General features: G+C 50.5%; 10 protein-coding genes and 1 long non-coding RNA gene across 13 annotated transcripts; 4 read left to right on the top strand and 7 right to left on the bottom strand.

Moving 5' to 3' along the window:
- Positions 1 to 258: 258 nt before the first annotated feature.
- Positions 259 to 1912, top strand: LOC9631661 (hydroxycinnamoyltransferase 1). The gene is made up of 2 exons (XM_002967161.2): positions 259 to 852; positions 919 to 1912. Exons 1-2 carry the CDS (start codon positions 397 to 399, stop codon positions 1780 to 1782), a joined length of 1320 nt encoding a protein of 439 aa, XP_002967207.1. The 5' UTR covers positions 259 to 396; the 3' UTR covers positions 1783 to 1912.
- Positions 1913 to 2156: 244 nt separating this feature from the next.
- Positions 2157 to 3236, bottom strand: LOC112345361. 2 transcript variants are annotated; one of them, XM_024671896.1, is made up of 3 exons: positions 2943 to 3236; positions 2544 to 2889; positions 2157 to 2489 (listed from the first exon to the last, which is right to left on the bottom strand). In XM_024671896.1, exons 1-2 carry the CDS (start codon positions 3223 to 3225, stop codon positions 2708 to 2710), a joined length of 465 nt encoding a protein of 154 aa, XP_024527664.1. In that variant the 5' UTR covers positions 3226 to 3236; the 3' UTR covers positions 2157 to 2489; positions 2544 to 2707. The 2 variants fall into 2 exon arrangements, with proteins under 2 accessions (XP_024527664.1, XP_024527665.1); XM_024671897.1 differs by lacking the exon at positions 2943 to 3236 and having other exon boundaries at positions 2544 to 2633; positions 2704 to 2803.
- Positions 3237 to 3973: 737 nt separating this feature from the next.
- LOC9634699 lies at positions 3974 to 6743 on the top strand. 2 transcript variants are annotated; one of them, XR_002992016.1, is made up of 5 exons: positions 3974 to 5816; positions 5887 to 6037; positions 6128 to 6447; positions 6499 to 6633; positions 6688 to 6743. XR_002992016.1 is itself a non-coding variant. In XM_024671893.1 (2 exons), the coding sequence occupies exons 1-2, from the start codon at positions 4002 to 4004 to the stop codon at positions 5980 to 5982; spliced, it is 1911 nt and encodes a 636-aa protein (XP_024527661.1). In that variant the 5' UTR covers positions 3974 to 4001; the 3' UTR covers positions 5983 to 6179. The 2 variants fall into 2 exon arrangements, 1 of the variants encoding a protein (XP_024527661.1); XM_024671893.1 differs by lacking the exons at positions 6499 to 6633; positions 6688 to 6743 and having other exon boundaries at positions 5887 to 6179.
- LOC9634698 (shikimate O-hydroxycinnamoyltransferase) lies at positions 6729 to 8260 on the bottom strand. The gene is made up of 2 exons (XM_024671895.1): positions 7794 to 8260; positions 6729 to 7727 (listed from the first exon to the last, which is right to left on the bottom strand). Exons 1-2 carry the CDS (start codon positions 8247 to 8249, stop codon positions 6867 to 6869), a joined length of 1317 nt encoding a protein of 438 aa, XP_024527663.1. The 5' UTR covers positions 8250 to 8260; the 3' UTR covers positions 6729 to 6866.
- A 1151-nt stretch (positions 8261 to 9411) lies between these two features.
- On the bottom strand, positions 9412 to 10811 carry LOC9634697. The gene is made up of 2 exons (XM_002966793.2): positions 10277 to 10811; positions 9412 to 9862 (listed from the first exon to the last, which is right to left on the bottom strand). The coding sequence occupies exons 1-2, from the start codon at positions 10707 to 10709 to the stop codon at positions 9456 to 9458; spliced, it is 840 nt and encodes a 279-aa protein (XP_002966839.1). The 5' UTR covers positions 10710 to 10811; the 3' UTR covers positions 9412 to 9455.
- A 130-nt stretch (positions 10812 to 10941) lies between these two features.
- Positions 10942 to 12747, bottom strand: LOC9634696 (ATP synthase subunit gamma, mitochondrial). Its single transcript, XM_002966792.2, has 9 exons — positions 12599 to 12747; positions 12464 to 12507; positions 12247 to 12399; positions 12059 to 12181; positions 11882 to 12003; positions 11700 to 11822; positions 11536 to 11649; positions 11356 to 11477; positions 10942 to 11295 (listed from the first exon to the last, which is right to left on the bottom strand). Exons 1-9 carry the CDS (start codon positions 12709 to 12711, stop codon positions 11220 to 11222), a joined length of 990 nt encoding a protein of 329 aa, XP_002966838.1. The 5' UTR covers positions 12712 to 12747; the 3' UTR covers positions 10942 to 11219.
- LOC9631660 (probable methyltransferase PMT13) lies at positions 12740 to 15464 on the bottom strand. The gene is made up of 7 exons (XM_002966791.2): positions 14928 to 15464; positions 14240 to 14443; positions 13971 to 14181; positions 13649 to 13910; positions 13198 to 13575; positions 13062 to 13148; positions 12740 to 12995 (listed from the first exon to the last, which is right to left on the bottom strand). The coding sequence occupies exons 1-7, from the start codon at positions 15354 to 15356 to the stop codon at positions 12791 to 12793; spliced, it is 1776 nt and encodes a 591-aa protein (XP_002966837.1). The 5' UTR covers positions 15357 to 15464; the 3' UTR covers positions 12740 to 12790.
- A 94-nt stretch (positions 15465 to 15558) lies between these two features.
- Positions 15559 to 17281, top strand: LOC112345449 (DNA-binding protein BIN4-like). The gene is made up of 12 exons (XM_024672217.1): positions 15559 to 15632; positions 15681 to 15824; positions 15875 to 16003; positions 16053 to 16157; positions 16211 to 16261; positions 16313 to 16424; positions 16479 to 16525; positions 16573 to 16599; positions 16653 to 16728; positions 16782 to 16894; positions 16943 to 16993; positions 17046 to 17281. Exons 1-12 carry the CDS (start codon positions 15570 to 15572, stop codon positions 17112 to 17114), a joined length of 987 nt encoding a protein of 328 aa, XP_024527985.1. The 5' UTR covers positions 15559 to 15569; the 3' UTR covers positions 17115 to 17281.
- A 334-nt stretch (positions 17282 to 17615) lies between these two features.
- On the top strand, positions 17616 to 19533 carry LOC9634695 (WAT1-related protein At3g53210). Its single transcript, XM_024672216.1, has 7 exons — positions 17616 to 17861; positions 17915 to 17977; positions 18034 to 18150; positions 18207 to 18498; positions 18553 to 18714; positions 18778 to 18929; positions 18986 to 19533. The coding sequence occupies exons 1-7, from the start codon at positions 17632 to 17634 to the stop codon at positions 19395 to 19397; spliced, it is 1428 nt and encodes a 475-aa protein (XP_024527984.1). The 5' UTR covers positions 17616 to 17631; the 3' UTR covers positions 19398 to 19533.
- On the bottom strand, positions 19488 to 21186 carry LOC9631659 (F-box protein At4g35930). Its single transcript, XM_002966790.2, has 4 exons — positions 20169 to 21186; positions 20037 to 20111; positions 19864 to 19964; positions 19488 to 19795 (listed from the first exon to the last, which is right to left on the bottom strand). The coding sequence occupies exons 1-4, from the start codon at positions 20901 to 20903 to the stop codon at positions 19555 to 19557; spliced, it is 1152 nt and encodes a 383-aa protein (XP_002966836.1). The 5' UTR covers positions 20904 to 21186; the 3' UTR covers positions 19488 to 19554.
- A 3193-nt stretch (positions 21187 to 24379) lies between these two features.
- LOC112345385 lies at positions 24380 to 24994 on the bottom strand. Its single transcript, XR_002992030.1, has 2 exons — positions 24672 to 24994; positions 24380 to 24618 (listed from the first exon to the last, which is right to left on the bottom strand). It is a non-coding gene; the product is annotated as an uncharacterized LOC112345385 (long non-coding RNA).
- Between the last annotated feature and the right edge of the window lie 6 nt (positions 24995 to 25000).

Genomic DNA, 25000 nt, shown 5'->3' with positions numbered 1-25000 from the left:
AGCGATCGCCGTGGCGGTTTCTCAGATGGTTTTGATCCGTCCTACCAGTCGCCACTTCCGGCCGCTCGGGCCAGGCACCGCGTCCCAGCCTCGGGCAGCAATCCGGCCTCGGACAACGCTCGTGGGGCCGCCTGGAAGCTGCCACTCGTCGGGAGCTGGCCAAGTTCTCGATTGGTCAATCCATCTATATGTTTTCTTCGTTTGTTTCTAGATCTTCTCGAAGAGTTTTATACCGTCTTTCCAAGAAACAGAGTCCGATGCTACGTGCCAGCGATTTCTTGTCTTCTTCGCGCTGGATTGTTAGCTCTGTGGAATCTGTGGTGGAGAGATGTGGCCGAAGAGGTTTGATCTGGATGATCCCATCTTTCGTGTTTCTTGTGCACTCGATCGAGCGCTATGGTGCAGCTCGAATCCGTGCAGCGACTTTGCAGCCGATCCATCCAACCAGCCGCCGCTGCCAGCGACATTGATCCTCCTACGCGCTACGAGCTCACGCCCTTCGATGGCGTGATGAGAATCGCTCTCTACCAGAAGAGGATCCTCTTCTTCGAGCGCGGCGATTCTAGGATGGATTTCGCGGCGGTGGTGGCGGCGCTCGAGGAGAGCTTGCGATGGGTGCTGGTGAGTTTCCGGCCGCTGTGTGGGCGTATGGTGGTCGATCAAGATCTTAGTAGCGGCCTCTGGATCGATTGCTCGGGCGAGACGAGCGTCCAGTTTGCAGAGGCACAGACGGCTGCGCGGCTGGAGGATCTGGGCGATTTCGAGCCCAGCGAGTTTTGCGACTCGCTGGTTGAGATTGGATGCTCTCCAAAGTACCCGTGGGATCCAAAGCTGCCATTGCTCTTTGTCCAGGTAAATGCTCTATCATTTCCTTTGTGACCATCTTGATCTTGCTCACCAAGTTCCACGTCTATATAGGTGACGAGATTTGGCTGTGGAGGCATAAGCCTCGGAATCGCGTTTAGCCACCAAACCATGGACGGCGTGAGCGCCTGGAACTTCATGAAGTCGTGGGCCGAGCGCGCGAGGAGCAGAGGAACCTCACCGCTCCCGCGAGTTTCTTGCTATGCATACAAGCCTCCCGAGCTCTCGGAGCAGCAACTAGAAGAAGCGGCGCGAATGGTCGGCCTCGCACTTGGCATTGCCACCAAGAACACCATCAAGCCAAAGCTCGGCGTCAAGAAATTCAAAGCCACACGAGAAGCCATCCAAGCCTTGAAAACCTCTCTCCCGAGCTTCAGCTCCTTCGAGCTCGTGTGCGCGGACTACTGGCGGAGGACGGTGGCGGCGGCGGTGCAGGCGGGATTTCTCGACAACGCCGACGATTGCTACTTCGCGATCCTGGTCAACTGCCGGGAAAGGATCGCATCCATGCCGGACTCCTACTTTGGAAACGCGATCACCGGCACCCGAGTCCGCGCCAAAATTTGCGAGCTCCTTGGTGGTGGGGGGATTTGCAACGCTGCTCAGGTGATCCACGAAGGGATTGCCGGACTGCGCGACGTCGAGGGATCCGTGCTGGTGATCAACAAGTTTGTGGAAGAGCTGGCGAGGAATGGTGCCGAGATTCCAGCGCACAAGCCGGGGCAGTCGGTGCTGGTGGTGAGCTCACCGCGCCACCCCATTTTCGAGTGTGACTTTGGATTTGGGAGGCCGGTCGGGGTGACTTTCGGGACGAACGACCTGGACGATTCCAAGCTCTACTTGTTCCCGGCCGCGGATGGGAATGGCATGGACGTGACAGTTTGTATGAGAGTCGAGGCGCTCGACAAGTTCGTGTGAGCCTTAGCTCTGCACATTCTTCTTTTGCTCGCAAAGCGCGAGCTCTTTTCTCAGTTGTCCATCGATTCTTCGTTTGGGTTGGAGCTTGGATTTGTTTCGCCAATAATTCTTCGTGATCTCTTTCTTTCCATTGCGAAGACTTCGAAAATTTTAACCTTCGCGCCTTGAGGGGTCGGGTGCCCGAGGTCACCTGACCCGCCAGTCTCACCGGATTGGACATCCAGCATCCAAGGTCGGGCTGCGATCCAGCGTATTGGATATGTACACCTCCATTGGTACTATTTTAGCGGTAACAAGGATAACAGGCACTCAAACGATTCCCATCTGCTTTAGTTATCTTGGCGCGCTCAGAAGATCTACTAAGAGGAGCATAAAGCAGAAAAAGTCTTCTCCAGTAATGAGGACGTATCATCAGTCAAGTTTCGACATTGCTCAGCAATGAGCCAGCATTGATGTAAACTTTGTTACCGACCGAAAAAAAAAAAAAATTCTTGGCAAACGCACCTTGATATTTGCGTATTCATGTTGCTCGGCAAAGAGATCCCTGTTATAAGCAGGCGGCCATCGGTAAAGTACGCTCTGTTACGCCGGCAAGCATGATGATCCGGATGGGAGGCTTTCCAGGCACAACTCTCACACGTCCGCCGTTGGCAGCATCAGTTTTCCAAGCCTCACACAATATATCACGTATCCAGTCACCATTCCCTCTGTGTTCTACAGAAAATGAGTAGACCATTGTAATGAAAGCCAATGTCACTGACCCGATCGATGATATAGGAACGATAATTTCTTTCTCGGACACTCGGTTTACTTGGACTATCAGTGTGGCTTCCAAGACCTCTGGTGGCCATCTAAAGAACAGAGAAATAAAGAAGAAGAAAGAAGATTTGAGAGTTGCAAAGAATCAACTAGATAACTTACTGGATCACATTTTTAATCTGGCCGGGTAGTGAGAGAGACCCTGGATTCTCCGAGCATCTTCCAGGTGGAATATGCCGCCAGCATGGCATTCCAAGGCTCCTGAGAGGGATTCCCTGAAAGATTCCCGGACTGGGCAAATGCAGACAGGAGCGTGTTCCAGGAGGTCAAACTCGTTGCCGGCGCGATCTGGAAGAAGCGTTTGGCATTCAGATGGGATCGTGCTTGCATCAAAGACCTACGCGCAGAGGAGAATCGAACAGGGGTAGCGAATGCCATCAAAGACATGGCGCGCAATACCCACACTCCCGCATTTCCCGCCAACGCAATGCACGAATGGATCGCCTCCGCCGCCGCGAGATCGCGGCACGATCTCACAAGATCCAAGAACCATCGCTCGATTGCATTGCCAGGATCTCGCGGTTGAGACTTAAGTTCCATCACAGTACCCAGACGACAAAACAGGAAAGTAAAAGTAAAGCTCCGAGAAGAGATAAAGCTGGAGGAAGTCGAACAGCCCCCCATGCGATCCTCGTCCAGCAAAACTTTCTCGTGGAACTCGCGGTTGCCCGTCACAAACACCTAGGAAAGAAAAATAGAAGAGTGAAAGAAAAGATTGTCTCACAGTGCCAGGAGTGTGACGCGATTCTCGATTCGCAAGAACGCAGCAAAGTAGTGAAGGAAACATCCTCTCCTGAGCGTCCTCGTCTGCGATGCCAATCCTGCCAAACACCCACTCCCGGCCGCTATCGCTAAAATGCGAGCAAGGATAGTGTTGCCACCCCGGCTTCTCCAAGTAGTTCACGTCGGTGTATCGCTTCACCCACAGGCCGAGCGGCCGCTCCTCCTCCTCCATCGCCGCCACAAACAGCTAGTAGGCCTCCTTGTCGCAAGCAAATTCATCGTGAGTCCAGGGCCGAAACGTTTGCCGCTGGTAGACCTCGTCTTCCACCTGACCCTCCTTGAGTGTGTGGAGCGCCTTGTACACAGCGTTTCTCACCAGCCCCTTGTTCTTCCTCTTGTCCCGATTTTTAGGGTTCTTCACATCGCGGATTGCTGTTTAGGGAATGAAGGTGGGAATCTTTGACCGTCCTGTGGATAGATTTCTTGGTCCTGTGGAGCGAGCCCTTGCATGGAGAGAGATGTTTGTGGGGAGCTTCGATTCCAAGCAAGGCAGTAAGGAAAATGGGGAGAATTGCGCTGGATTGGATGCCCAGCTCGAGCTAGTGGCGAGCTGATGGTTTCTCGCTCCCCCACTGCTGCTGGAGGCGTAGCCACCCAAGAGTGTGGAGGATCCGGCCATGGATTCCAGCAAACTCAAAGCCATGAACTTCCAGCTCGCGCTCTACATCGCCATGGCTCACGCGGGATTGCTGCTGCTCATCCTCACTCTCTACGGCCTGGGACTGCTGCTCAAGGATTTCTGGAAGCCAATCCAGTGGGCCGTGCTGTGCTCCATTACGCTGCGAGAGATCCAGGGAAGTCTAGTGCGCTTCTGGGAGGCTCCACTCCGCCAGGGACTCATCCAAACGCTGCTCGCCATCCCGCTCGCGGTTTGCAAGGGTCTAGCTGGAACAATCGAGGATTTGCGAGCGACCATCCTCTGGATCCTGGCGAGGCACGAGGCCTTCCCTCTCAAGGTTGGATTCTCCAAGCTCCTTCAGTGGTTGCTAGCTTTCGCGGTGGTAACTCTCGGCTATGACAAGCTCGGCGTCGCGTCGCTGGCCACGGCCATCGCCACTGGCTTGGCTGCCTACGCTGGAGCTTCCAGGCTTGGAGCTTTCGCGCCGCCACCATCGCCACCATCCCCGCCAACTTCTTCGGTGGCCATGGACGTGAAGAGATCATCCAGGCAGCAAAGAACTGTGACGAGGAAGTGGCTTGGCTGGGCGTCCTGGCCGATCATCCGGGCCTCGAGAGCTCTTAACAGGCACGCCACGGCATTCCTGGCGGCCAGGCTTCCAACCATCGTGGCAATCGGGCTTATCATGCTCATGATCCTCGTCTCGGTGGCCGGGCTGGTCCTCTTCTCCTACAAGGCCGGCCTCGAGGCCCGGGACGCGGCGGTGGCGCTCAAGATCCACGTACAGCGCCACAACTACACGGAGATGGTCGGCCTCCGCCAGTGGCTCGAGCACAGCAACGTGACGGTGGCGATTGAGCAGCACTCCTCCGCAGCCTACGAGTTGGTGTCCCAGCACATCGATGCCTTCGGCGTCCAGTACAACCTCACCGAGTTCACGGACGCCGGGAAGGAGTTCCTCGTCAACTTTGCTCGCGGACGCCGCCAGGCGAGCGGCGCCGCTACTATCGCCGCCGCCAACGTTACCACCACCACCACCTCCTCGCATCCAGTGCTCATCCGGCTCCACCGTGCCAGGAGCTTGCTCCGGGACTACGATCTCAAGGCACTCTACTCGGAGCTGGAGGCCGTGTTCTCGCTGCTGCTCGACCACCTCCAGCTCAAGCCCGAGGACGTGAGAGATCGGATGAAGCAAGTGAGCGAGACTGGGGCGGAGATCGGCAAGAGAGTCCTCCTCGGCGGCTCTCACGTCGTCTATGGTGGAACCTCCATCGCCATGGCCGTGGGGAGCTCCATCGCTTCCGGTGCCGCGGGGATCTTCCACTTTCTCACGCAGGCCGCGGTGTTCTTCTCGCTGCTCTACTATCTCATCACGTCCCAGTCGGGCGGGGTGGTGGAACAGGTGCTCGGGATGATTCCACTCTCGGAGACTGCGCGGATACGATCGGCCACCGTGCTCAACCGCGCTGTGAGCAGCGTCCTCCTGGCCACCGTCAAGTCGGCCTTCTACCAGGCCGCATTTACGTGGTTGCTCTTCCGGGCTTTCGGCATCCATTTTCTCTACGTGTCGACGCTCCTGGCGATCGTCACCGCGGTGCTGCCGGTGTTTCCGCTGGGCGTTGCTTCCATCCCGGCGGCTGCGCAGCTCGTCGTACAGGGTGACTACCTTGCCGCGGTGGTGCTCGGAGTTGTTCATTGTCTGGTGCTTGACTTTGGCAACCGGGCGATACAGGATGAGATCCCGGGACACAATGCTTACTTGACGGGGCTCAGCATTGCTGGCGGGATGGCACTCTTCTCTCCAGCGCTCGAGGTAATGGTTTGCTTTACTCTTTCTCCCTTTGTTTTTTCTCATGGTTTTTGTCTTGGTTTTGGCTTTGCAGGGGGCGATCATGGGGCCGCTCTTGATGACTGTTCTCACTGCTCTCAAGAATCTGTACTGCGAGTTTATCCTCCACGCGGAAAGAGTCGCTTTGTAAATCTCGGACGCTTGCTCTTCAGCTGAATTAGAACCCATTTCTACGTGCCGCGGAGGTAAGTTTTCAATTTTTCAAGTCTTCGCAATGGAGAGAGATCTCCTCAAGATCATGAAGAAAAAACACTTTTTTGGTGATGAAACACTAGTTCAAACGAACAATACCGAAGAGCTCGAGCAAAAGACGAATTTCGAGACTCACGAACTTGTCGAGTGCCTCGACTCTCATACAAACTGTCACGTCCACGCCATTTCCATCCGCGGCCGGGAACAAGTAGAGCATGAATTCGTCCAGGTCATTCGTCCCGAAAGTCACCCCGACCGGCCCAAAGTCACACTCGAACATGGGGTCCCGGGCTTGCGCGCCATTATTCTTCGTTTGGTGAACTCCACGATAAGTTTCTTCGAAGAAAACAATGCCGGAAACGCAGCGGCTGCTTTGATGGCACGGTTGGCTCCTCAGTGCAAGGTCTGCTAGCGACTTGTTTTGTCCCAAGGATTGTCACTCGTGCATGCGCAGGCTCTAAGGGACGAGAAATGGAAAGAAATGGAAGCGAAGTTCTTCACTCCTGGTGACATCATAGCCATAAAGTTTGGAGACATCATCCCTGCAGATCCTCGCCTGCTCGAAGGAGACTCCTTGAAGATTAATCAGGTTTTGGTCGCATACGTGAAAGTTGCGCCTGACGATTTGTTTCACTGTGATTAGTCTACTTTAACTGGCGAGTCAAATTTTCAAAGTCTTCGCAAGGAAACAAAGAGATCATGAAGAATTATTGGCGAAACAAATCCAACCTCCAGCCCAAACGAAGAATTGATCGACAACTGAGAAAAAACAATCAAGAGCTCGCGCATTGCGAGCACAAGAAGAATGTGCAGAGCTGAGACTCACACGAACTTGTCGAGCGCCTCGACTCTCATACAAACTGTCACGTCCATGCCATTCCCATCCGCCGCCGGGAACAAGTAGAGCTTGGAATCGTCCAGGTCGTTCGTCCCGAAAGTCACCCCGACCGGCCTCCCAAATCCAAAGTCACACTCGAAAATGGGGTGGCGCGGTGAGCTCACCACCAGCACCGACTGCCCCGGCTTGTGCGCTGGAATCTCGGCACCATTCCTCGCCAGCTCTTCCACAAACTTGTTGATCACCAGCACGGATCCCTCGACGTCGCGCAGTCCGGCAATCCCTTCGTGGATCGCCCGAGCAGCGTTGCAAATCCCACCACCACCAAGGAGCTCGCAAACATTGGCGCGGACTCGGGTGCCGGTGATCCCGTTTCCAAAGTAGGAGTCCGGCATGGATGCGATCCTTCCCCGGCAGTTGACCAGGATCACGAAGTAGCACTCGTCGGCGTTGAGAATCCCCGCCTCCACCGCCGACGCCACCATCCTCCGCCAGTAGTCCGCGCACACGAGCTCGAAGGAGCTGAAGCTCGGGAGAGAGGTCTTCAAGGCTCGGATGGCTTCTCGTGTGGCTTTGAATTTCTTGACGCCGAGCTTTGGCTTGATGGTGTTCTTGGTGGCCATGCCGAGTGCGAAGCCGCCCATTCGCGCCGTTTCTTCTAGTTGCCGCTCCGAGAGCATGGGAGACTTGTATGCATAGCAAGAAACTCGCGGGAGCGGTGAGGTTCCTCTGCTCCTCGCGCGCTCGGCCCACGACTTCATGAAGTTCCAAGCGCTCACGCCGTCCATGGTTTGGTGGCTAAACGCGATTCCGAGGCTTATGCCTCCACAGCCAAATCTCGTCACCTATATAGACGTGGAACTTGGTGAGCAAGATCAAGATGGTCACAAAGGAAATGATAGAGCATTTACCTGGACAAAGAGCAATGGCAGCTTTGGATCCCACGGGTACTTTGGAGAGCATCCAATCTCAACCAGCGAATCGCAAAACTCGCTGGGCTCGAAATCGCCCAGATCCTCCAGCCGCGCAGCCGTCTGTGCCTCTGCAAACTGGACGCTCGTCTCGCCCGAGCAATCGATCCAGAGGCCGCTACTAAGATCTTGATCGACCACCATACGCCCACACAGCGGCCGGAAACTCACCAGCACCCATCGCAAGCTCTCCTCGAGCGCTGCCACCACCGCCGCGAAATCCATCCTAGAATCGCCGCGCTCGAAGAAGAGGATCCTCTTCTGGTAGAGAGCGATTCTCATCATGCCATCGAAGGGCGTGAGCTCGTAGCGCGTAGGAGGATCAATGTCGCTGGCAGCAGCGGCTGGTTGGATGAACCGGCTGCGAAGGAGCTGCACGGATTCGAGCTGCACCATCGCTCGATCGAGTGCACAAGAAACACGAAAGATGCGATCATCCAGGTCAAGCTTTTTCTGCAACATCTCGCCAGCAGGGATTCCACAAAGCTAACAGTACGCCGCGAAGAAGACAAGAAATCGCTGGCACGTAGCATGGGAGTCTATTTCTTGGGAAGACGATACAAAGCTCTTCGAGAAGATCTAGAAACAAACGAACATTCTATATAGATGGATTGACCAATCGAGAACTTGGCTAGCTCCCAACGAGTGGCGGCTTCCAGGCGGCCACACCACGAGCGTTGTCCGAGGCCGGGTTGCTGCCCGAGACTGGGACGCGGTGCCTGGCCCGAGCGGCCGAGGGTGGCGACTGGTAGGACGGATCAAAACCATCCGAGAAGCCGCCGCGGCGATCGCCGTTCGGGGGCTCGTAGTAGTCGGCACCGGTGTCCGCGGTCATGGTCTCCGACCTCTGGAGCTGAGAGCTTGCTGACGATCGAGGAGCTGACCACGGATGATCATGATGAGCAAACGATGGTAGTGGAGCTGGTGCTCGAGTAGCTCCGCGAGCCGAAGGTGGAACTTCAGGATGGGACATAGCATCGTCAAGAAGAGAATGGACAAAGCCACGATCGTCAAGACTCCGTCGGACCTGATGAAGATCACCATCTTGGATGGACGATTGAGTGGCCGTGGTAGCCGCGGCGATCAAGGAGAGGAGCAAGAGAGAGGCCATCAAAACGCTCGAAGAAGCCATTGGAGCTGGATGAAGAAGACGATGGAAGCTATACAAGAGACCATGAAAACTCTTATAGCGCTTGAGCAACATGAACGCAGAGGAATGAATGAGGAAGAAAGCGACGCGACGCGACGCGACGACCAATCTCGCTCAGAGCATCTGTACAATGGAATGGGATGGAAGAAATCGCGTCACTCACAGCGCAGCACCGCAGCCGAAGAAGAACGCATATCTCGATCGAGCGCACTTAAATACCACACGCTTAGGTTAAAGGATGTACCGCGCGCATTTCTTCCAATTTATCAAATCTCGGGTTGTCCGAGAAACGCCCCGAGGCACGCAGCACGCTCATTCCTGACATCACGCTCGGACAAGACATTTCCAACACCCCTCCCCTGTTTTTCGTTTTTCGGACAAAATTAGGGCTCTTCGGCAAGATTAGGGTTCTTCCGGAAATCGCGGGAACTCTGTATTTAGGGTTCTTCAAACTACGTCTTTGCCGCTTCCATTGCATTGCCGATGCGCTTGAGCCCGTCGCCAATGTCGGTGAGCGCGGCGATGAAGCTCTGGCCGAGGCGGACGTGCGCCTCTAGCCGCGCCCTGTCCTGCTCCAGCAGGTGCTGCTCAATCTGGAGCCGCCGCTCGTCCAGCTTGAGCTGCTTCTTGGCCAGCGCCACGCTCGTCGCGTGCCGCGCGTTCCGCCCGCTCTCCGCGTCCACCAGCAGCTGCACCACCCGGCTGTTGTTCTTGTGCATGATTAGTCCCAGCACCTCGGCCCTGGTGGAGGGGGGGGAGCTCGCACCGCCGCCACCATTCACCGGGCTCGTGGAGAAGCGCCGCTTCTTCACCCCGGGAACGTCGTCCAGCCCGTCCGAGTCGGCTCCATTCTTGGATCCTGGCACAAAAGCATCGCAAGTGAGTGAGTTCGCTCGATCGAAACTCTCGAAAACGAAGAGATGCAAGCACTTCCCCTCCCGAGAGAGACTCCAAGTCCCCATCTTTTCCAGAAAGCTAGCGTGAGATCAAACGATGCAATGCAAAATGCAGGGAGAGATCACGCTAGAGGGCGTCGAGAAAGAACTTCCCGGGAAGGAAGAGCTCACTCCAAGTTCCCATCTCGCCCAGAAAGCTAGCGTGAGACCAAACGATGCAATGCAATGCAAGGAGGAAGAACAAGTTACCATCGTAGAGGGCGTGCGTCGGGAGAGAACTTCCCGGGAAGGAAGACTCCAATTCCCTTCCAGAAAGCTAGCGTGAGATCAAACCAAGAGAACGATGCAATGCAATGCAAGGAGGAAGATCAAGTTACCATCGTAGAGGGCGTCGGGGAGAGCGAGCGAGGCGGGGACGCAAATCCGGCTCTCGGCGGCCCTGTGCGCCTCGGACTTGGCGTGGGTGTTGAGCGCGCTCATCTGGATGGTGCTACACCCCTCCCGCGCGTACACATTGTCCATGTTGTAGTACGTGCACCACGTACACTTGAGCCGGAGCTCGCCCTCGCTGTTCTTGATGGGATACACCCACTTGTGCTTGGCCTTCCACTCCTGCCTCCACACCCTTCGCAGCTCCTTCTTCTTCGTCGACAATCCCCTCTCCCCTGACGATCCTGGCCTGGAGAATTCCACTACTCCTCCTCCCTCGTCGCTGTTGTGATCCTCCTCTACCTCTGGATCGGCGGTGGCGTGCAAATCCCCGAGCTGGATGCGCGAGCTCGTTGCTTGCTCGTCCCAGGCATTGGTCATCGCTCGGCCAGAAGGAAATCCCGGATCCTGCCACGAGGAATCATCGTCAGGGCGCCGAGATTTCGATAGAACAGGCGAGAAAGAAGAGGAATTGCCAAAACCCTAGCTCAAGAAAGAAAGAACACGCACCGGTTGTGGCTCATGCCGCTGCCAGCGCCGCCACTCCTGCCGCCCTCACTCCTCCAGCGATGGCGCTAAAATCGATCGATCGTCTAGAATGCCACAAGAGCGATTACTTGGCCTATCTCCTTTTATCCGGTTTGAAAGTTTGTCATCACCATTTGAGCGCTTCTTCTTCTTCGCCTTCTTCCAAGACGAATTCCAAGAGCAAAGAAAAGAAAAAAATGTAAACCAAGCGAGCAAGCACAGCCTACCACTGTCCGGTTCGATCAATCGCCTCGACTTATTCTCTTGTCTCTCATTCTCTTCTCTCTTCTTATTCGAGCAGCGCAGCAGTCTTTGCAAAATCTCTCCCAGCTTGTTCTTTGCGAGAATTTCTTTCTTCTGGTTTTACTTCGCTGCTTCCAGCGCCGCGGCACCGGAGATAATCTCGATAAGCTCTGTCGTGATGGATGCTTGACGAGTTCTAGAGAAGTAAAAAAATGGAAGCTTAGAGAACCGATCGAAGCTTTTCCTGATCTCATACCTGTTGTATTTGAGCGTGAGCTTCTGGAGCATATCGGATGCGTTCTTGCTGGAGTTGTCCATAGCCGTCATGCGAGAGCTCTCCTCACTGGAGGCATTCTCCAACAGAGCGTTGAAAAGCACCTAAAGTACACTTTGGTGAGAAAAACAAACCAGAAAGAACGTAAAGGCTTTTTCATACCGCAGCAAATTGGAACTCGCTAAGGTTTTGCAAAGCCTCTTCCTTGCTGTCTGGTCCTTCGATTTCGTAAAGATCTAGCTCGGAAGGTGTACCGGTCTCCGATGTTTTGATGGACTGAAGATCAAACGAAGTGAGCACGGAAATCGTAAATTATACAACTTAACTCCCGGCGCCAAGATCGTGGTCACACTCGGGTAGAACTTCACCATGGAGGCGAACTTGTTGAATATCACCTTGATCGCATCGTACTCCACATTCTTCAAGATCTCGTCCGCCATCACGGAGACCTGGAAAGCCCATAAAAACGTGAGGACACGCCTCTAGTAAACCTGCGAGGCCAACCAACCTGGGTGAAGTTTAGCGGATACTTTACTAGCTCCGTGATATTTAGTGAGATGTATTGCTTCGAGTCACGCTGGATCTGGACCTTCCCCTTTTCCCCGAGAACAACAAACTTCGCGTCCTCGCCTGCAAAAAGACGACCAACTAAGGCCTGTAAACACAGAAAGAAAAGAGTTCTCACCCCCATTGTTTTTGGCGACTTTGAGCATAGCTTTGCCAAACCGAACAACGGAAGAATTGATACCACCGCAAAGACCTCTGTCGGACGTGATGCACAGAAGAACAGTTTTTTTGGGGAACGTATCTGCGATGAAAACAAAAGAACAAGTAAAGAAAAGAAAGTAGCAGAAGGAAAAAAGATGAGCATACCTGGAGCATCACCCAGCAAAGCTGTGAATGGCTGCCACACTCCACGCGATTTCTCTGCCCTGGCTTGCACTTGCCTCAACTTAGACGAAGCAACCATCTTCATCGCCTTTGTGATCTTCTGAATACTCTGGACACTCTTCATTCGGTTTCGTACTGACCAAAGAAAAGAAAAATTCATGGGCAACATGATCGAGAGAACAAAAAAAAAAAGACTTACAAACTTGAGTCGAAGCAAATCGAGCACCAGGGGGAGCAATGTCCCTGAGAGAAAAAGAAGCTCAAAACCATCAAAAAGGGGGCTGAAATTTCTCTCTCGCGAAAATGTACATAGCTAGCATGAGCTCGAGCTTACCCCGGCGCGATCGCCATGCTCGATGAAGCTGGAGTAGCATTCGCGCCTGTGATTGATCCTCGCAAAAGGTCCGCCAAGCGAATCCCTGCTCGCCGGGCGCTTCGAGACGCCATCGCTAGAAAACCTAGGCCCTACTAGAGATGCTGTGTAATATTCTCCCATTAAATACAAAATTGGCCTATGGTACATTGGCTATGTGTGAAATGGCTTTGTGGCGACGAAGAGCCTCTCTTTGCCGAGAACTCCTCCTTCCGTGGTTAAAACCTCGGTCGTCCACTGCAATGCGTATGCGATCTTGGAAATCTTTTCCACCATCTTGGTCGTGTCGCGGACGAGAATTGTGCCTTGTGGCCGGAGAATTCGATCCATCTCCAGCATCACGTCCACCAAGCTACAGCTGAAATCCAGGAAAGAAAAATTGAGATCCAGGAAGCGCAGAAAAAACGAAAAAACGTTTCTTCACCTCGTAGACGCTTGTGTTGTGAAAGATTGCATGTTTGAGACGTGAATGAAGTCGTAAGTTCGTGGATACGTCGAGAATGCTTCACACCTGCGAGGAAGTAAATGAGAAAGAGAAAACTTAGCTGAGGATCGCGTACCAGTCGTGTAGAACTCCAATGAGACCTCTGTCGAAGATCACGGGTAGAGTGTTCGGAGCAGTGACTGGAACGACGTTCATGACCCACACCGGATCGTGGTAAAGAGCAGCAGCAAAGCCTCCATAGCCCGCATTCATGTCTAAGATGTTCCTGTAGCGAGGAGAGCCAAGCTTGAGCAGCACCACTTCCTTGTAGTGTTTAACTCGCTGGCTCCACCTTCGCGAGTCTCTCTCGAAGACGCTGGCCTCTCCAAACCTGTGAAACCTTCTTGGCGTCTCCTGCAATCGCTTCGGCCACTCCGGAAGCTTTCCACCGGCTCGCGAATCGCTTGGTCTCGAGTCGGGGAGTCTCGACAAACACTTGTCTAAAGGAGAATACCTGCGGAGTGAAAAAAACAAGACAAGTAGTTCATGTCAAGCTTTACCATGAATTGTCAAGAAAAAGCTCTCACCATGCGGCATTTGGATCGTGGTCTGTGTCACAGAGTGCCGGTTCTTCGTCTTCTCGGTCCACGTAACACGTATGGTTGAGTGCTTTTTGCCAGATTGCTATGTTGTTTTCTACAGCCACCTGCGTGTAACACATCCTCTCGATCAGCTCTTGAAGCTCCTGCCATTCTGCCTCTTGCTTTTTCCAGCCGACTGGAGGTCCAGACAGCACGAAAAAACCACCAGGTCGCAAGAGGCGATCCATCTCGATCATGTAAGATCCATCTAGAAACCAAAAAAAACGCACCACCATTATCAGATGGAAAAATGAAGCAAGTGTCTTACTGTAGGCGCTGAAGTGGATCAAGCAGCGAGAGCAATGCACCAAATCGTAGGAGAACGCAGGAAAAGGTAGCTTTTGAGTTCCCAGCATTGCAACGAAGGCAGGAATTCCTCGTTCTAAAGCAAACTGGATCTGTGCTTTGTGTGAGTCTCTCGGAGCAAAAGACATTGTAAGCACGTCCTTGCGAAGCATGTAAGCACCAAAGCTCGCAACCTGGCAAAGAAGAACATCGATGCATTTAGAAATGGCGTAAACTTCTGCTACTACTCACTCCACAGCCGGCGTCCAGTGCTGTTCGAATCTGTCCGTCACTCAGAGGGATGTACTGCTCCAGCTTCTCAATGTACTGCCAGGCACCCTCTGGAAACATTGTGCCGCCACCTGGGAAGATAAAATACTCGCCCTCCTTCTTCATCCAGCCTTGATGGCCTTTTCTTTCAGCGATTTTCCCGTAAGGCATGTTGCTGTACCACACCTTGATTCAAGACGTGAAAGACTTTAGAAGCGTTAAGCAATGTAAAATCAATGCGAACTTCCAAGGAGCAAAGATGAAAACGTCTTGAAACACAAGAAAAATGCTCTTGAAACTGGCTTTAAAGAAAGGGTTTTACGTAAACTTGCAGTGCGAAACACGAAGAACTCCACCCAACGTACAAGATCATTCCATGAAGAACAAATAAAAACACCTGGATCTTTAGAAGCGTCAGCAAATGCAAAATCAATGAGAACTTGCAAGGAATTGGGACACAAGATTTTTTTTTATAGAAACTGGCTTTCACGAAAGAATTTTCGTAGAGATGCAAAGCGAAAGCATGATCTCTAAACACAGAAAAAAAACTACACGAAGAACTTACAAGATCATACTATACAAACAGGAAGAACAAACAAAACCACCTGGATCTATCCATGCATGGAAGAAGGATAGAAAGGTAAAACAAAGGAGTTGATTGGAGTAGTACCTTATTTAAGCTATCTGGCCATGGAACTGGTACCTTATAACCCCGAGGCGATGGAATGCGACAAAGAAGCCTCTCATTCTCTGGCGGACAATGCCTCTCCCTGTAGCGATTTCTCTCCCGGCTGATCTGCGAGGACCTCTTTGGATCCTGGCAAGGCATGTAATCCGCCAGGCCAGGAGCGCACAATTCCACTCGCTGGCCCTTCTCAATCAGCTTGACGAGCCTCTGCCTGCCGCTGGGACGAATCTCCATCGCCAGAGGCGAATCGAGAGACTTTAGACCTGATGCCGCCATGGAATCCCCCAGGGGAGTGAAGAGGAGGAGGAAGAAGATGAAAACCCCAGCGAACAAGAACACCATCACCATATCCAGGAGCTTCCATTGCCGTCCACCGGCGCTGCGCTGCTTTGGAGGGGATGGAATGCTCATACCTAGCGGCTGGATTGGATCAGGCGTGGATTTCACCGCTTCCCCCGGCCAGCATTCGAATCCGGAGCCTCGAGTGTGACATAGATTCTAGCTCTAGGAGTCGTGCGATGCGAGTCCATGTCCAACGGCTCAGATAGACTGTCCGCGGAAGAGAATCGAGCCGTAGACGCTTGCGCCAAAAGAGCGCGGGAATTTTGCCTGGTGAAAGCCCTAATGGCGGAGGAGCTCGGTGAGGAGGCGGCGGCCGCGTCGCCCAAGTGGCTACAAGATTATCAGGTATGCGCGAGCTGTGCGCAAGGCGTTCTTAGTGATTCTTTGTTTCAGGGTCCCGATACGATCGTTCTATCTCCTTCTCCTTCTCCATCGCCGGAACGAGAGATTGGGAATGGATCTAAGAGGAAAAGAGTTGCGCTTTCCGATTCCGACGAAGACGAACAAGAAATATGTGAAGATGCCGCGACAGAAGAGGTACGGACTGATGTTGTTCGTCTTTTTTTCATCAAGAGAAAGTTTTTCAGAAAGAAGAGGACGAGTCATGTCACAAACGGGACATAGTTAATGGATCTAAGAGGAAAAGAGTTGAGCTTTCCGATTCCGACGAAGACGAGCATAAGCTAGAAATATGTGAAGATGCCGCGACAGAAGAGGTATGGACTGATGTTCTTCATTTTTTTCATCAGAAGAAAGTTTTTTTAGAGAGAAGAGGATGAGTCATGTCACAAGAAGGAGGAAAATGGGGAAGAGCTAGCTGCCGACGACTCACACAAGCCTGAGAGCAGTAACAAAAAAACTAAACCAAAGGTATGGTTTTTCCTTCTTATCGGGACAGAAGTTCATCTCTTCATGTTTTATAGATGGCTTCCTCATTGCCCCTTGTCTTTCCCGAGAAGATTTCACGGAGTAAGGTACGTAAGCATTGTTTTCGTCTACGCAGCTAATGTATGTTAGAGTTGCAGGTGCTTCTAGAATGTGAAGGAGACGCCCTGGACGTGAGCGGGGACATTGGAGCAGTGGGACGAGTTTCCGTCTGTGAAACGGACAACTCGAAAGTTTTTCTTGATCTCAAAGGTAAGCAAGGTGTGTCTAATTTAAGAGCTGACACAACGAAAAGCTTCTTTGCAGGCACTATTTACAGGACCAACATTGTTGCATCGAACACGTTCTTTTTGGTACAGACACTTTCCCACGTTTACGCCTTTAACAACACATCTTTCAGGTTAACATCGGGCCTTCTGAAGCAAAGGTATCACATACAATTTTCCTGCATCTGTATAACTAGATGTCTTTTTATTACAGGTAGAAGCCTTAATGAACGACTTTGTGCAGTTGCTGCCCGATGCAGGCAACAAAATTGCTGAAAATATGATTGAAGGTAATCGTCAGTTTTGAAGAAAAGTATCAAGTCATGTTTCTTGAATTGCCCAGGTACCTTGGAAGGAATGACCTTCGACTCAGAAGATGAGGGCATGGATGTTGCAGCAGCTTCTGCTGCAGCACTTAAAAAAGAGGAAGCCGATACAAAGGAAAAGACTGGCAAGGTGAGTAATTTTGTACGATTCAACATCCACTCATGCACTTCCTTACAGGCTTCCAAAATCGTGAAGAGAGCGGCAAAACCGAAAGACAACAAGCCAAAGGTACGATTATGACTTTGTTATGCTATGCGTAAACAACGTTTTCTCTATGCAGACAGCCAAGAAGCCTGCTAAGCGCAGCGGTGCAAAGGCAACCAAAAGAGCGACCAAAAAGTCGAAATAGCTAGACGCTCAAAGGCAGGATTTGCATTAATTATAGGTAGGTGGAGCGGTGGTTCATACTCTATAGTAGTACGGCAATTTGGTTCGTCAGGTTGGTGCTCATGCTTCAATGATGATGAGCCACAACACTCCAGGTGATAAAGAATGCCTCTCGTCTTTCCGGGGAAAGTAAGCATGACAAGGCAGCCATCTCAAGCGTATGACAGGGGGCTTCTTGAGGAGTGTTCTGGGGGGTTCTGCTAGAAGATGATAAGAGTAGGAAGCAGGACAAGACAGTGCTGTATGATGTGCACGGGATACAAGTAGAGTGTGATGACATATGACAGTAGTGTGTGCTCCGGAACAGTGGTACAGACACAGGCCGTTAAGCACTGCCTCGGCACAAGGCCAAGGCTTTGGAGTTCGTCTGTCGTGTTGCTACTTCACGCAACCTCGGTTGGATCACTGACTTTCGACATCACTAGAGGCAAAATTTGTCATTGTAGCATGCAAATAGCGCTCGCCAGGAATTCGGTGCCATGGGAGAGGAGAGGATAGATGGTGCCGAAGGAGGCAAGCGTGATGCCGATTCGGGTAGAAGGAACTTCAGGCTGCATTTTGCTCTCATAGCGGTGCAAGCAGCATTCTCTGGCTTCGAGATCCTGTCGAGGCTAGCGCTGGACCGTGGAGCTGGCAAGTTTTCCTTCAGCTTCTACAGAAACTGCGTGGCTTTCGTGGTGTTGGCGATTGCGTCTTTGCTCCTGGAAAGGTTGGCAGAAAAAGCTTTGCCTTTCTCTGCGTGCTAGCTAACACTTTGTGCAGGAAGAAACTTGTGCCTTTAACGCTGGCGGCTGGGCTCAAGGTCTTCATGCTTGGATTGATAGGGTCGGTAACTTTCATCACCTTGACGATTTGTTATCTTTACTTGGATTTTTCAACAGGGTCACTATCAATCAGCTGTTGTACTTGACGGGACTTAGCTATACATCGGCAGTCTTTGCGTCGGCATTGAGAAATTGCATTCCAGTTTTCACCTTCTTGCTGGCTTTGGTTTCACGGTAATGTTGCAGCCTTTCGAGAGAAAATTGCTGATTAACTGGTTTTTTCTTTCTAGGAAGGAGAAACTGAATCTAAGAACGAGACACGGCCAGGCTAAGCTTCTCGGCTGTTCTCTTGGCGTGTGCGGTTCTGTTTTACTCTCGGTTTACAGGGGGCCAGTGTTGATCCGAAGTTCTTTGTCCTTGTTTCATGTCGATGGCTCACAACACTTTCGAGCGATAGATGTGACAAAGAAACAATATATACAGTTTCTGAAGTTCATCCGGGTGGAGATGGCATCCTGGACACTCGGAGCAGTGTGCTTGATCGGCTCTTGTCTGTCGTTCTCTAGTTTTCTCATCCTCCAGGTAAGCGACAGTTTTTCTTAGTTAACCCTTAGTGACGGAAACTCTTACGTTCAGGTTTCTGTCCTCGCCAAAAATCCTGCTCCCATTACCTTCGCTAGTTTTTGCTGCTTATCAAGCCTGGTGCAGTTCCCACTGCTGGCCTTGGTGTTTGAGCCGGAGCACTGGTCGAGCTGGAAAAGAATCTCTTCAAGTGAAGCTTTGAGCATCGGTTATGCGGTATGTCCTTGGAATCTTTATCTTAGTGATTCTCGTAACTTTTTGTCCTTGGTTTCCTTTCAGGGTGCTATAGCATCAGGCTTTGTGTCCGCTGTTCAGTCGTGGGGAGTTCATCGAGGAGGCCCGGTGGTGGTAGCTGCCTATCAGCCTCTAGAAACAGTCATAACAGCGTTTCTCGGCTTGATTTTTCTACGAGAGAGCTTGCACCTTGGAAGGTCAGAGGCTTTGCTAGAGATTTGCTGCCAAGCCTAAAATCTTTCTCTTCTTCCAGCCTTATTGGTGCGCTAGTCGTAGTGACCGGCCTCTATCTCCTCATCTGGGGCCAAGAAAAGGAGCACCAGCTCGTTGCTTCCGATCAAAGCAACTTACCATTCTCGATAACGAGAACCTTCGACATGCACAGCTCAAGCAGCAAGGTATTTCCAGACAACGCGCCCTTCTCAATAACAAGATCATTCGACGCCTCAAACAATAGCTCGCGGAAGGTTTTCCCGGAGCCGCCGCTGACCACACTCTCGCGTCAAGATCAACCAGCTCTTGCGGAGATCACACCAGCAGTGACAGTGGCCGACATACTCGAAAACTCCAACAAGTGGAGAGTGTACACAGTAAACAATGCGTTCCAAGAAGCTGAAGAAGAAAATGTAAGCCATCGCGAGCGACCATTCTCGCAAGGACGATAGACGGTACTTTAGAGTCACATCCTTTTCCTTGTAAGTTCTATAACTTGGATATGATTGATGCAGATATAGAAACAACACAGCCAGCCAAAGTTTTGTCAACAAGAATTAAATTCGATCCAAAGGATTATATTGTACAGACCGGAGAAGAAGAACTTTCTTAGAGCGTATTCTGGGCGATGGCCTTGCATAGCTCTTCCTCGTTGAAGAGCACCCTGTGCGATGCCCCCGCTCGCGTCATCGGGACCCTTACGTTCGGAGGAAGCGGTTGGGACTGCGAGCCTTGGAAGAGCGTGGCAGCGATTTGCCTCATGTCGGCCATGGAGTACCTCGGCTTGGGGGCTTTCTCGGCATGCTTTGGAGCGTTTGGCGTCGTAGAGATGCCAACAGCTGCGAATTCGCTGAAGAAAGAAAGGTGGTGACGAGAAGTGAGTTTCTCAGAGTTTTTGTATTCTCGATCATGACTTACTTCAAAAATGGCAGGGCCTGGCCCAGTTTCGCATCCGAAACCGTCTTATGGTCTTTGCCAGGTGTGGTGAAATTAAAATGACACTGTTTCGCGATCATTACCTGGAAAAACCACGAGAATTGGAGGAAAGAAAATCATTAGCTTTCGTGCAAAGAAAAGCAACAGTTACGTACCGCCTGGCGGAGCGATCGGCAGACGTGGAACACGGGCTTGAGCTGGTTGTGATCGAGACGACAAACGATCCGGACCTGATGGAAACAAAAGCGTGATGACAAACAAAACAAAAAAAACATTTTGTAACTTACCAGCAACTCGGGCGGAAGAGTTTCCACCGATGACGAAGAGCTGCTCGGCTGCGCAGTTCCAGTCCCAGCGTCCCGGGACTGTTCTTCATTACTACTCCGAGCGGCTGGTGCTGGAACTTCTTCCACCACCATTGGAACAGCTTCGTTGGCGGCCGCCGGCTGGAGCGGTGGCAAGGCCAGGAACTTTGGAGCCAGGAGCTTCTTCCTCTGGAGGCAAGCCGGTCCCAGCCATCTGGGAGCTATCCCGGCGTGAGGAACTCTCTCGGGCGAGGCGCTTGCATGGCGGACTCCCCCATCGAAGAAGCGAGTGGAGCGCTCGGCGGCGTGGATGCCATCGCCCTCCGCCACCCTCTTACGTCCAGCCTTGTGCGCCGCGTCCCTCACCTTTGCCAGCGTCCCAGGCTTGAGATAGTTGTGGCGGCTCTTCCTCGGCGCCTGGCTCCTCGCCTTGCTACTCACCTCCGACGATGCGATCCCTCGCAGCCTCTTGTTGGCGTAGCTCTGATCCACCGGGAGCTCCACGCACACGAATTCGTCGTTTGGGCGATGGAAGAGCGAGGCGCGGGTCCTGGGCGGGCCGCCGCCGACGCAGTTCTCCTTGTCTGAGAGCTTGCTGCTGCTGAGAGAGAGCAAAGAATCCGGCCTGCGAGGACGCGATCGCGCGGCGGCGGGGCTGGCATTGGGACTCGATGCTGCCGCGCGCTTCCTGTCAGACTCACCCAAGGCAATCCTCATCCTCTATCTCTCGCTCTTTGTGGAACCAGGAGAAAGCACACTGACTGACACAACCGGGGAGAGCCTTGGATTTGGAACGACTAACGGAATGGAGAGGCGAGCGCCACGGACTCAGGCTGTGATCGTGGACAGGACCATGATTTTAGGGGAAAACAAGCAACGAGATAAGCAAAAGAGAAGCAATCCAGCTACCTCTCTCGCGCGATGCGCCTCTGACCCTACGGGCCGGGGAGGATTCCAATGCGCGAGCAAGAATCGCCCGCCCAGGAGACGAAGAACCCTACCTGGGATGGGGGCGAGGAGGAGGTTTTAGAGGGCTTCAAACTAAGCGAGGGAAATTTGTTCCTGCCACGTGCCACGCGCAGGACCGTCGGTTTCAGTGGCAGGCGATCCGCGCCGTCCGTGGGGGCGCGCTTCTCTTTGAATTGCAGCGGGAGAGCTTTCCCGCCGCCAATTCTATTAGTGATAATTAAAAATGAAACTACTATGCAACAAAATCTTGATTTTGTTGCAGATCTTATGATTTGGGAGAAAATTGTTGGTTTGATGTTGATATGATTTTAATCTCCTGCCTGTATGAGGTTTTGAGCTCTCACTTTCTAATGCTATGACATTCCAGCTCCAAGAAGCCAGATGAATTAGAAGCACTCGCTATATGTTCTTTGCGAAAGCTCAGAATCAGCCTGGCCAAAGGACATGTTCTTTGGCAGCAGTCATCCATTGTGAGAGAGGCAGCATAGCATATAGCATTTGTGCTTTGATTTCCTCTTGCAGACATTTAATTGAAACATTTCTAAAGTGCATTTCAATGGCAAAAATAAACTGAATGTAAAACTACTAGCCACTTGGAACTTGGAACCCGGCAACCAACGTCGCTGTGAATTTCTTTGTACTTGCTGAGCAGGCTGGAAGAAATTCCGATTTATGATCGAGAGCCCTGACCACAACATTCCAGATGCCTTTTGGAACCGGGAACTAGAAAAGCACTTATAAGCTTGCACGACCTCCTCGCACAGCCGCAGCTTTGTGCCAAAGCCATTTTTGTTCAAGTCTTTTCGCGTCCTTTGCTCTTTGCTTGTGAAACAGTTGGACATCTTGAACGAGTAGGAAGATTGGTTCTCCGGAGGTGAACTATGAGCATTAAGCTGAGCACGAAACGATCAGAACCCATCCTCCACCAGTATGAAATACCTCCGATACCTTTTGGGAAGATGGAAAACGAGCCAGCCTCAGGTAGAAAAACGAGCGCTCGATCCCGATCGAGAGAAACTGGAACACAAGACCCTGAAGCTAGTAACCTCGAGAATACACTACTCCAATGAGAACTTGGATCTCTCCATGGAAACATGAATTTGTCGAGCAGGAAATTGCAGCCTAAAACCAAATATATAGCTCTTCGTTTGCCGGAGTTTTCTCCTGGTACACAGGCAATCTTTGAGAAAAACAAAGTACCGGCGATGCGATTGTTTCTAATGCCTCAGGTGATCTGTGCCGTCCGTGCGGCGGCTTCTACCACCCATTATATTGGATAGAAATGTGAATTAAAATGGAAATCTATAAATACCACCTTTAGCTATAATTAAAAAACAAAGAGGAAACCCCTTTACTGCCTGTCTGCATGCAACAAAAGATCCTATGGATTTGGGAGGAAATCGTTCGCCACCACCATCCTCGAAGAATTGTTTGAGATGCAATTCAATCTCCTGGAAATCGGTATTGCTACACAATCTCGCCCGTTGATTCGCCAATTCCTCTGTTTGTTCCAGGCAAGATTGCATTGCGCGTTGATTCTTGCTCAAGCGGGCTTTGCTGGTTTCGAGATTTTGTCCCGAATCACTTTGGATCAAGGTGCCGGAAAGTTTGCATTCTCGTTCTATAGAAATTGTGTTGCAACGGTAGTTCTTGCGATTGGTGCTTACCTCTTCGAGCGCAGGTATGGTTTCTATGTATCGATTTCAAAACCATCCTGTGAATGTAGGAAATGGAGAACGCTCACTTTGGTAGTGACAATCAACCTCTTTTTCTTAAGTTTGGCCGGGTAGGCTTTGCAGGGAAGATTCTAAGCCTAATTGACTTTATAATTTCTGAATGGTTACAGGGTTACACTCAACCAAGTCCTTTATCTTGCTGGACTGGAGTACACCTCTCCTGTTTTTGCATCAGCAATGAGGAATACAACACCAGTTCTCACATTTATACTTGCATGGATTTTCCGGTGGGTAATGTTTTTAATTCCAAGTTACTTTGGTGCCGAAGTTTACATTGTATTATAGGTTGGAAGTTGTAAGACTTAAAAGAGTTGATGGTGTGGCAAAGGTTATTGGGTGTTTGCTTGGGATTTTGGGATCTATTTTTCTGTCAGTCTATAGAGGTCCTATTGTTATTCAAAGCACATTTAAATTTCCAAATGTGAAGGAGAAAGGAGATAAGGGATTTTATAAACAAGTACATATTCAGTTTATTGGTTTGCTGGATGATATGGTACCTGCAAAAACTATTGGCTCTATTTATTTAATACTTTCATGTTTAGCATTTTCAGTATTTTTGATTTTTCAGGTAAGTAGTTTTAAAAAAAATTTATATTCTAATTATTATCTATTACTACAGGCAAAACTTTTATTGAAATTTGAAGCTCCAATATCTTGTGCTGCATTTATGTGTTTATTCAGCACAACACAATTTTCATCATTGTTTTTCCTATTTGAACCCGAAAACTCAAAATGGAAAATTACAAAATCTGAAATTATTAGTATTTTTTATTCGGTAAGATTTTCTTATTATTATATTTTATTTACATATATTTTATTTATGTTTTTAGGGATTTATAGCATCAGGTTTTGTTTCTGGGGTTCAATCATGGGCAATACATCAAGGAGGACCTGTTATTGTATCTACTTATCAACCATTAGAAACAACAATAACAGCAATACTTGGATTTTTTTTCCTTAAAGAAACACTTTATATGGGAAGGTAAATAATGATTTTAACTTTCTAAACTTAAATTTGTTACAGTATATTAGGAGGTATTATTGTAATACTTGGTCTTTATATGTTAATATGGGGACAATCACAACATCATAAATATTTGAAGCAGATTTCAAGTGTTCAAGAGAGTCAACAAAATATTGAATTACAAGAACCATCATCACAACAATCATCAATTGATTTTATGTAAGTTATCTATTTAGATTGTTATTTTCTATAATATTATGATTTTGTAGTGAGCAAGTACAAGAACAAGCACAAGCACGGCATTCTATCATCTCAACAGGGTCTATTATACCAATATCATAACATATATCAAAGAGTTTTGAAATGCTAGAAGTTTTTAAGGTGTCTATCTGAATTTTCAGGTATGGGACACTTACCACTGGAAATATATGACGGCCAACCATACCCACTACCACCTTAGATACATATTCCTTAAAAAGTGAAATTCATCCTATTTAAAAATTTGTAGGAAAAAAAAAAACAAATAAGAAACTACTACACGTTTGTGCATGATAACATTGAGAAACAAGTTCCCAGCCTGGCATAAGTTTGACATTGGAAGAAGCCACGCAGCCCCTCATTTATTTTACTACACAAGAAATGAGGGGTTCCTCGAGAGAACAGAATCCTCTTCAATCTTGTGCTCTCACGACTGAAAACGACGGCTCTTTTTCTACAGCCAAAGCTTTTGATTCAAAATTGCTCACGACGTGCATGAGAGGCCCTGCGGATATATATAAAATCGCATCAATAGCAAAGCTTGCAATGCCGACTTACTTGCGCTTCTTAAGGGAGATACCGGCGTCTCTTTAATTGTGCAAACGGTCCATCCAACTTGGATCGCTCACGTAGTTCCTTTTTTACTTTGGTCGCTTTCCTGGAGCATATAAGCGACGCTGAGCTTGACTTGTTCCCGGGAGCGCAGGAACTTACAGTTTTGCGATCATCATCCTTTCTTCGACGCTCCTGTTGCGTGGTCAATCGGGAGAAAATGGAGAGAATCAAAGGATCTACTTGCCTGGTCTTGATGCTTGTCGCCGTGATAATGGTTGATCTGTGCCAAGCCCAGCTCTCCACCACTTTCTACTCCAAATCCTGCCCGAGAG

This window comes from Selaginella moellendorffii, unplaced genomic scaffold, assembly GCF_000143415.4.
Source record: "Selaginella moellendorffii unplaced genomic scaffold, v1.0 SELMOscaffold_8, whole genome shotgun sequence".
NCBI classification, from domain to species: domain Eukaryota; kingdom Viridiplantae; phylum Streptophyta; class Lycopodiopsida; order Selaginellales; family Selaginellaceae; genus Selaginella; species Selaginella moellendorffii.
The sequence above is the reverse complement of the archived record's forward strand: the minus strand, read 5'-3'. Positions and strand labels throughout refer to the sequence as shown.

Bases quoted from the DNA above. Each gene is read 5' to 3' on its own strand.
- LOC9631661 (XM_002967161.2), top strand. From the start codon at position 397: ATGGTGCAGCTCGAATCCGTGCAGCGACTTTGCAGCCGATCCATCCAA. The intron at 853-918 runs GTAAATGCTCTA...ACGTCTATATAG, and splicing joins TGCCATTGCTCTTTGTCCAG to GTGACGAGATTTGGCTGTGG.
- LOC112345361 (XM_024671896.1), bottom strand. From the start codon at position 3,225: ATGGGGGGCTGTTCGACTTCCTCCAGCTTTATCTCTTCTCGGAGCTTT. The intron at 2,890-2,942 runs GTAGGTCTTTGA...CGCTTCTTCCAG, and splicing joins TGTTCGATTCTCCTCTGCGC to ATCGCGCCGGCAACGAGTTT.
- LOC9634699 (XM_024671893.1), top strand. From the start codon at position 4,002: ATGGATTCCAGCAAACTCAAAGCCATGAACTTCCAGCTCGCGCTCTAC. The intron at 5,817-5,886 runs GTAATGGTTTGC...TTGGCTTTGCAG, and splicing joins TCTTCTCTCCAGCGCTCGAG to GGGGCGATCATGGGGCCGCT.
- LOC9634698 (XM_024671895.1), bottom strand. From the start codon at position 8,249: ATGGTGCAGCTCGAATCCGTGCAGCTCCTTCGCAGCCGGTTCATCCAA. The intron at 7,728-7,793 runs GTAAATGCTCTA...ACGTCTATATAG, and splicing joins TGCCATTGCTCTTTGTCCAG to GTGACGAGATTTGGCTGTGG.
- LOC9634697 (XM_002966793.2), bottom strand. From the start codon at position 10,709: ATGACCAATGCCTGGGACGAGCAAGCAACGAGCTCGCGCATCCAGCTC. The intron at 9,863-10,276 runs GTAACTTGATCT...CTTTTGTGCCAG, and splicing joins CCCCGACGCCCTCTACGATG to GATCCAAGAATGGAGCCGAC.
- LOC9634696 (XM_002966792.2), bottom strand. From the start codon at position 12,711: ATGGCGTCTCGAAGCGCCCGGCGAGCAGGGATTCGCTTGGCGGACCTT. The intron at 12,400-12,463 runs GTAAGTCTTTTT...TTCTTTGGTCAG, and splicing joins ATTTGCTTCGACTCAAGTTT to TACGAAACCGAATGAAGAGT. The intron at 12,004-12,058 runs GTGAGAACTCTT...GTCTTTTTGCAG, and splicing joins AGTCGCCAAAAACAATGGGG to GCGAGGACGCGAAGTTTGTT.
- LOC9631660 (XM_002966791.2), bottom strand. From the start codon at position 15,356: ATGAGCATTCCATCCCCTCCAAAGCAGCGCAGCGCCGGTGGACGGCAA. The intron at 14,182-14,239 runs GTGAGTAGTAGC...CTTCTTTGCCAG, and splicing joins CACTGGACGCCGGCTGTGGA to GTTGCGAGCTTTGGTGCTTA. The intron at 13,149-13,197 runs GTACGCGATCCT...ACTTCCTCGCAG, and splicing joins ATTGGAGTTCTACACGACTG to GTGTGAAGCATTCTCGACGT.
- LOC112345449 (XM_024672217.1), top strand. From the start codon at position 15,570: ATGGCGGAGGAGCTCGGTGAGGAGGCGGCGGCCGCGTCGCCCAAGTGG. The intron at 16,425-16,478 runs GTAAGCAAGGTG...GCTTCTTTGCAG, and splicing joins AGTTTTTCTTGATCTCAAAG to GCACTATTTACAGGACCAAC. The intron at 16,994-17,045 runs GTACGATTATGA...TTCTCTATGCAG, and splicing joins CGAAAGACAACAAGCCAAAG to ACAGCCAAGAAGCCTGCTAA.
- LOC9634695 (XM_024672216.1), top strand. From the start codon at position 17,632: ATGGGAGAGGAGAGGATAGATGGTGCCGAAGGAGGCAAGCGTGATGCC. The intron at 17,862-17,914 runs GTTGGCAGAAAA...CACTTTGTGCAG, and splicing joins GCGTCTTTGCTCCTGGAAAG to GAAGAAACTTGTGCCTTTAA. The intron at 17,978-18,033 runs GTCGGTAACTTT...ATTTTTCAACAG, and splicing joins TTCATGCTTGGATTGATAGG to GGTCACTATCAATCAGCTGT.
- LOC9631659 (XM_002966790.2), bottom strand. From the start codon at position 20,903: ATGAGGATTGCCTTGGGTGAGTCTGACAGGAAGCGCGCGGCAGCATCG. The intron at 19,965-20,036 runs GTACGTAACTGT...TGGTTTTTCCAG, and splicing joins GCCGATCGCTCCGCCAGGCG to GTAATGATCGCGAAACAGTG. The intron at 19,796-19,863 runs GTAAGTCATGAT...TTCTTTCTTCAG, and splicing joins CAGGCCCTGCCATTTTTGAA to CGAATTCGCAGCTGTTGGCA.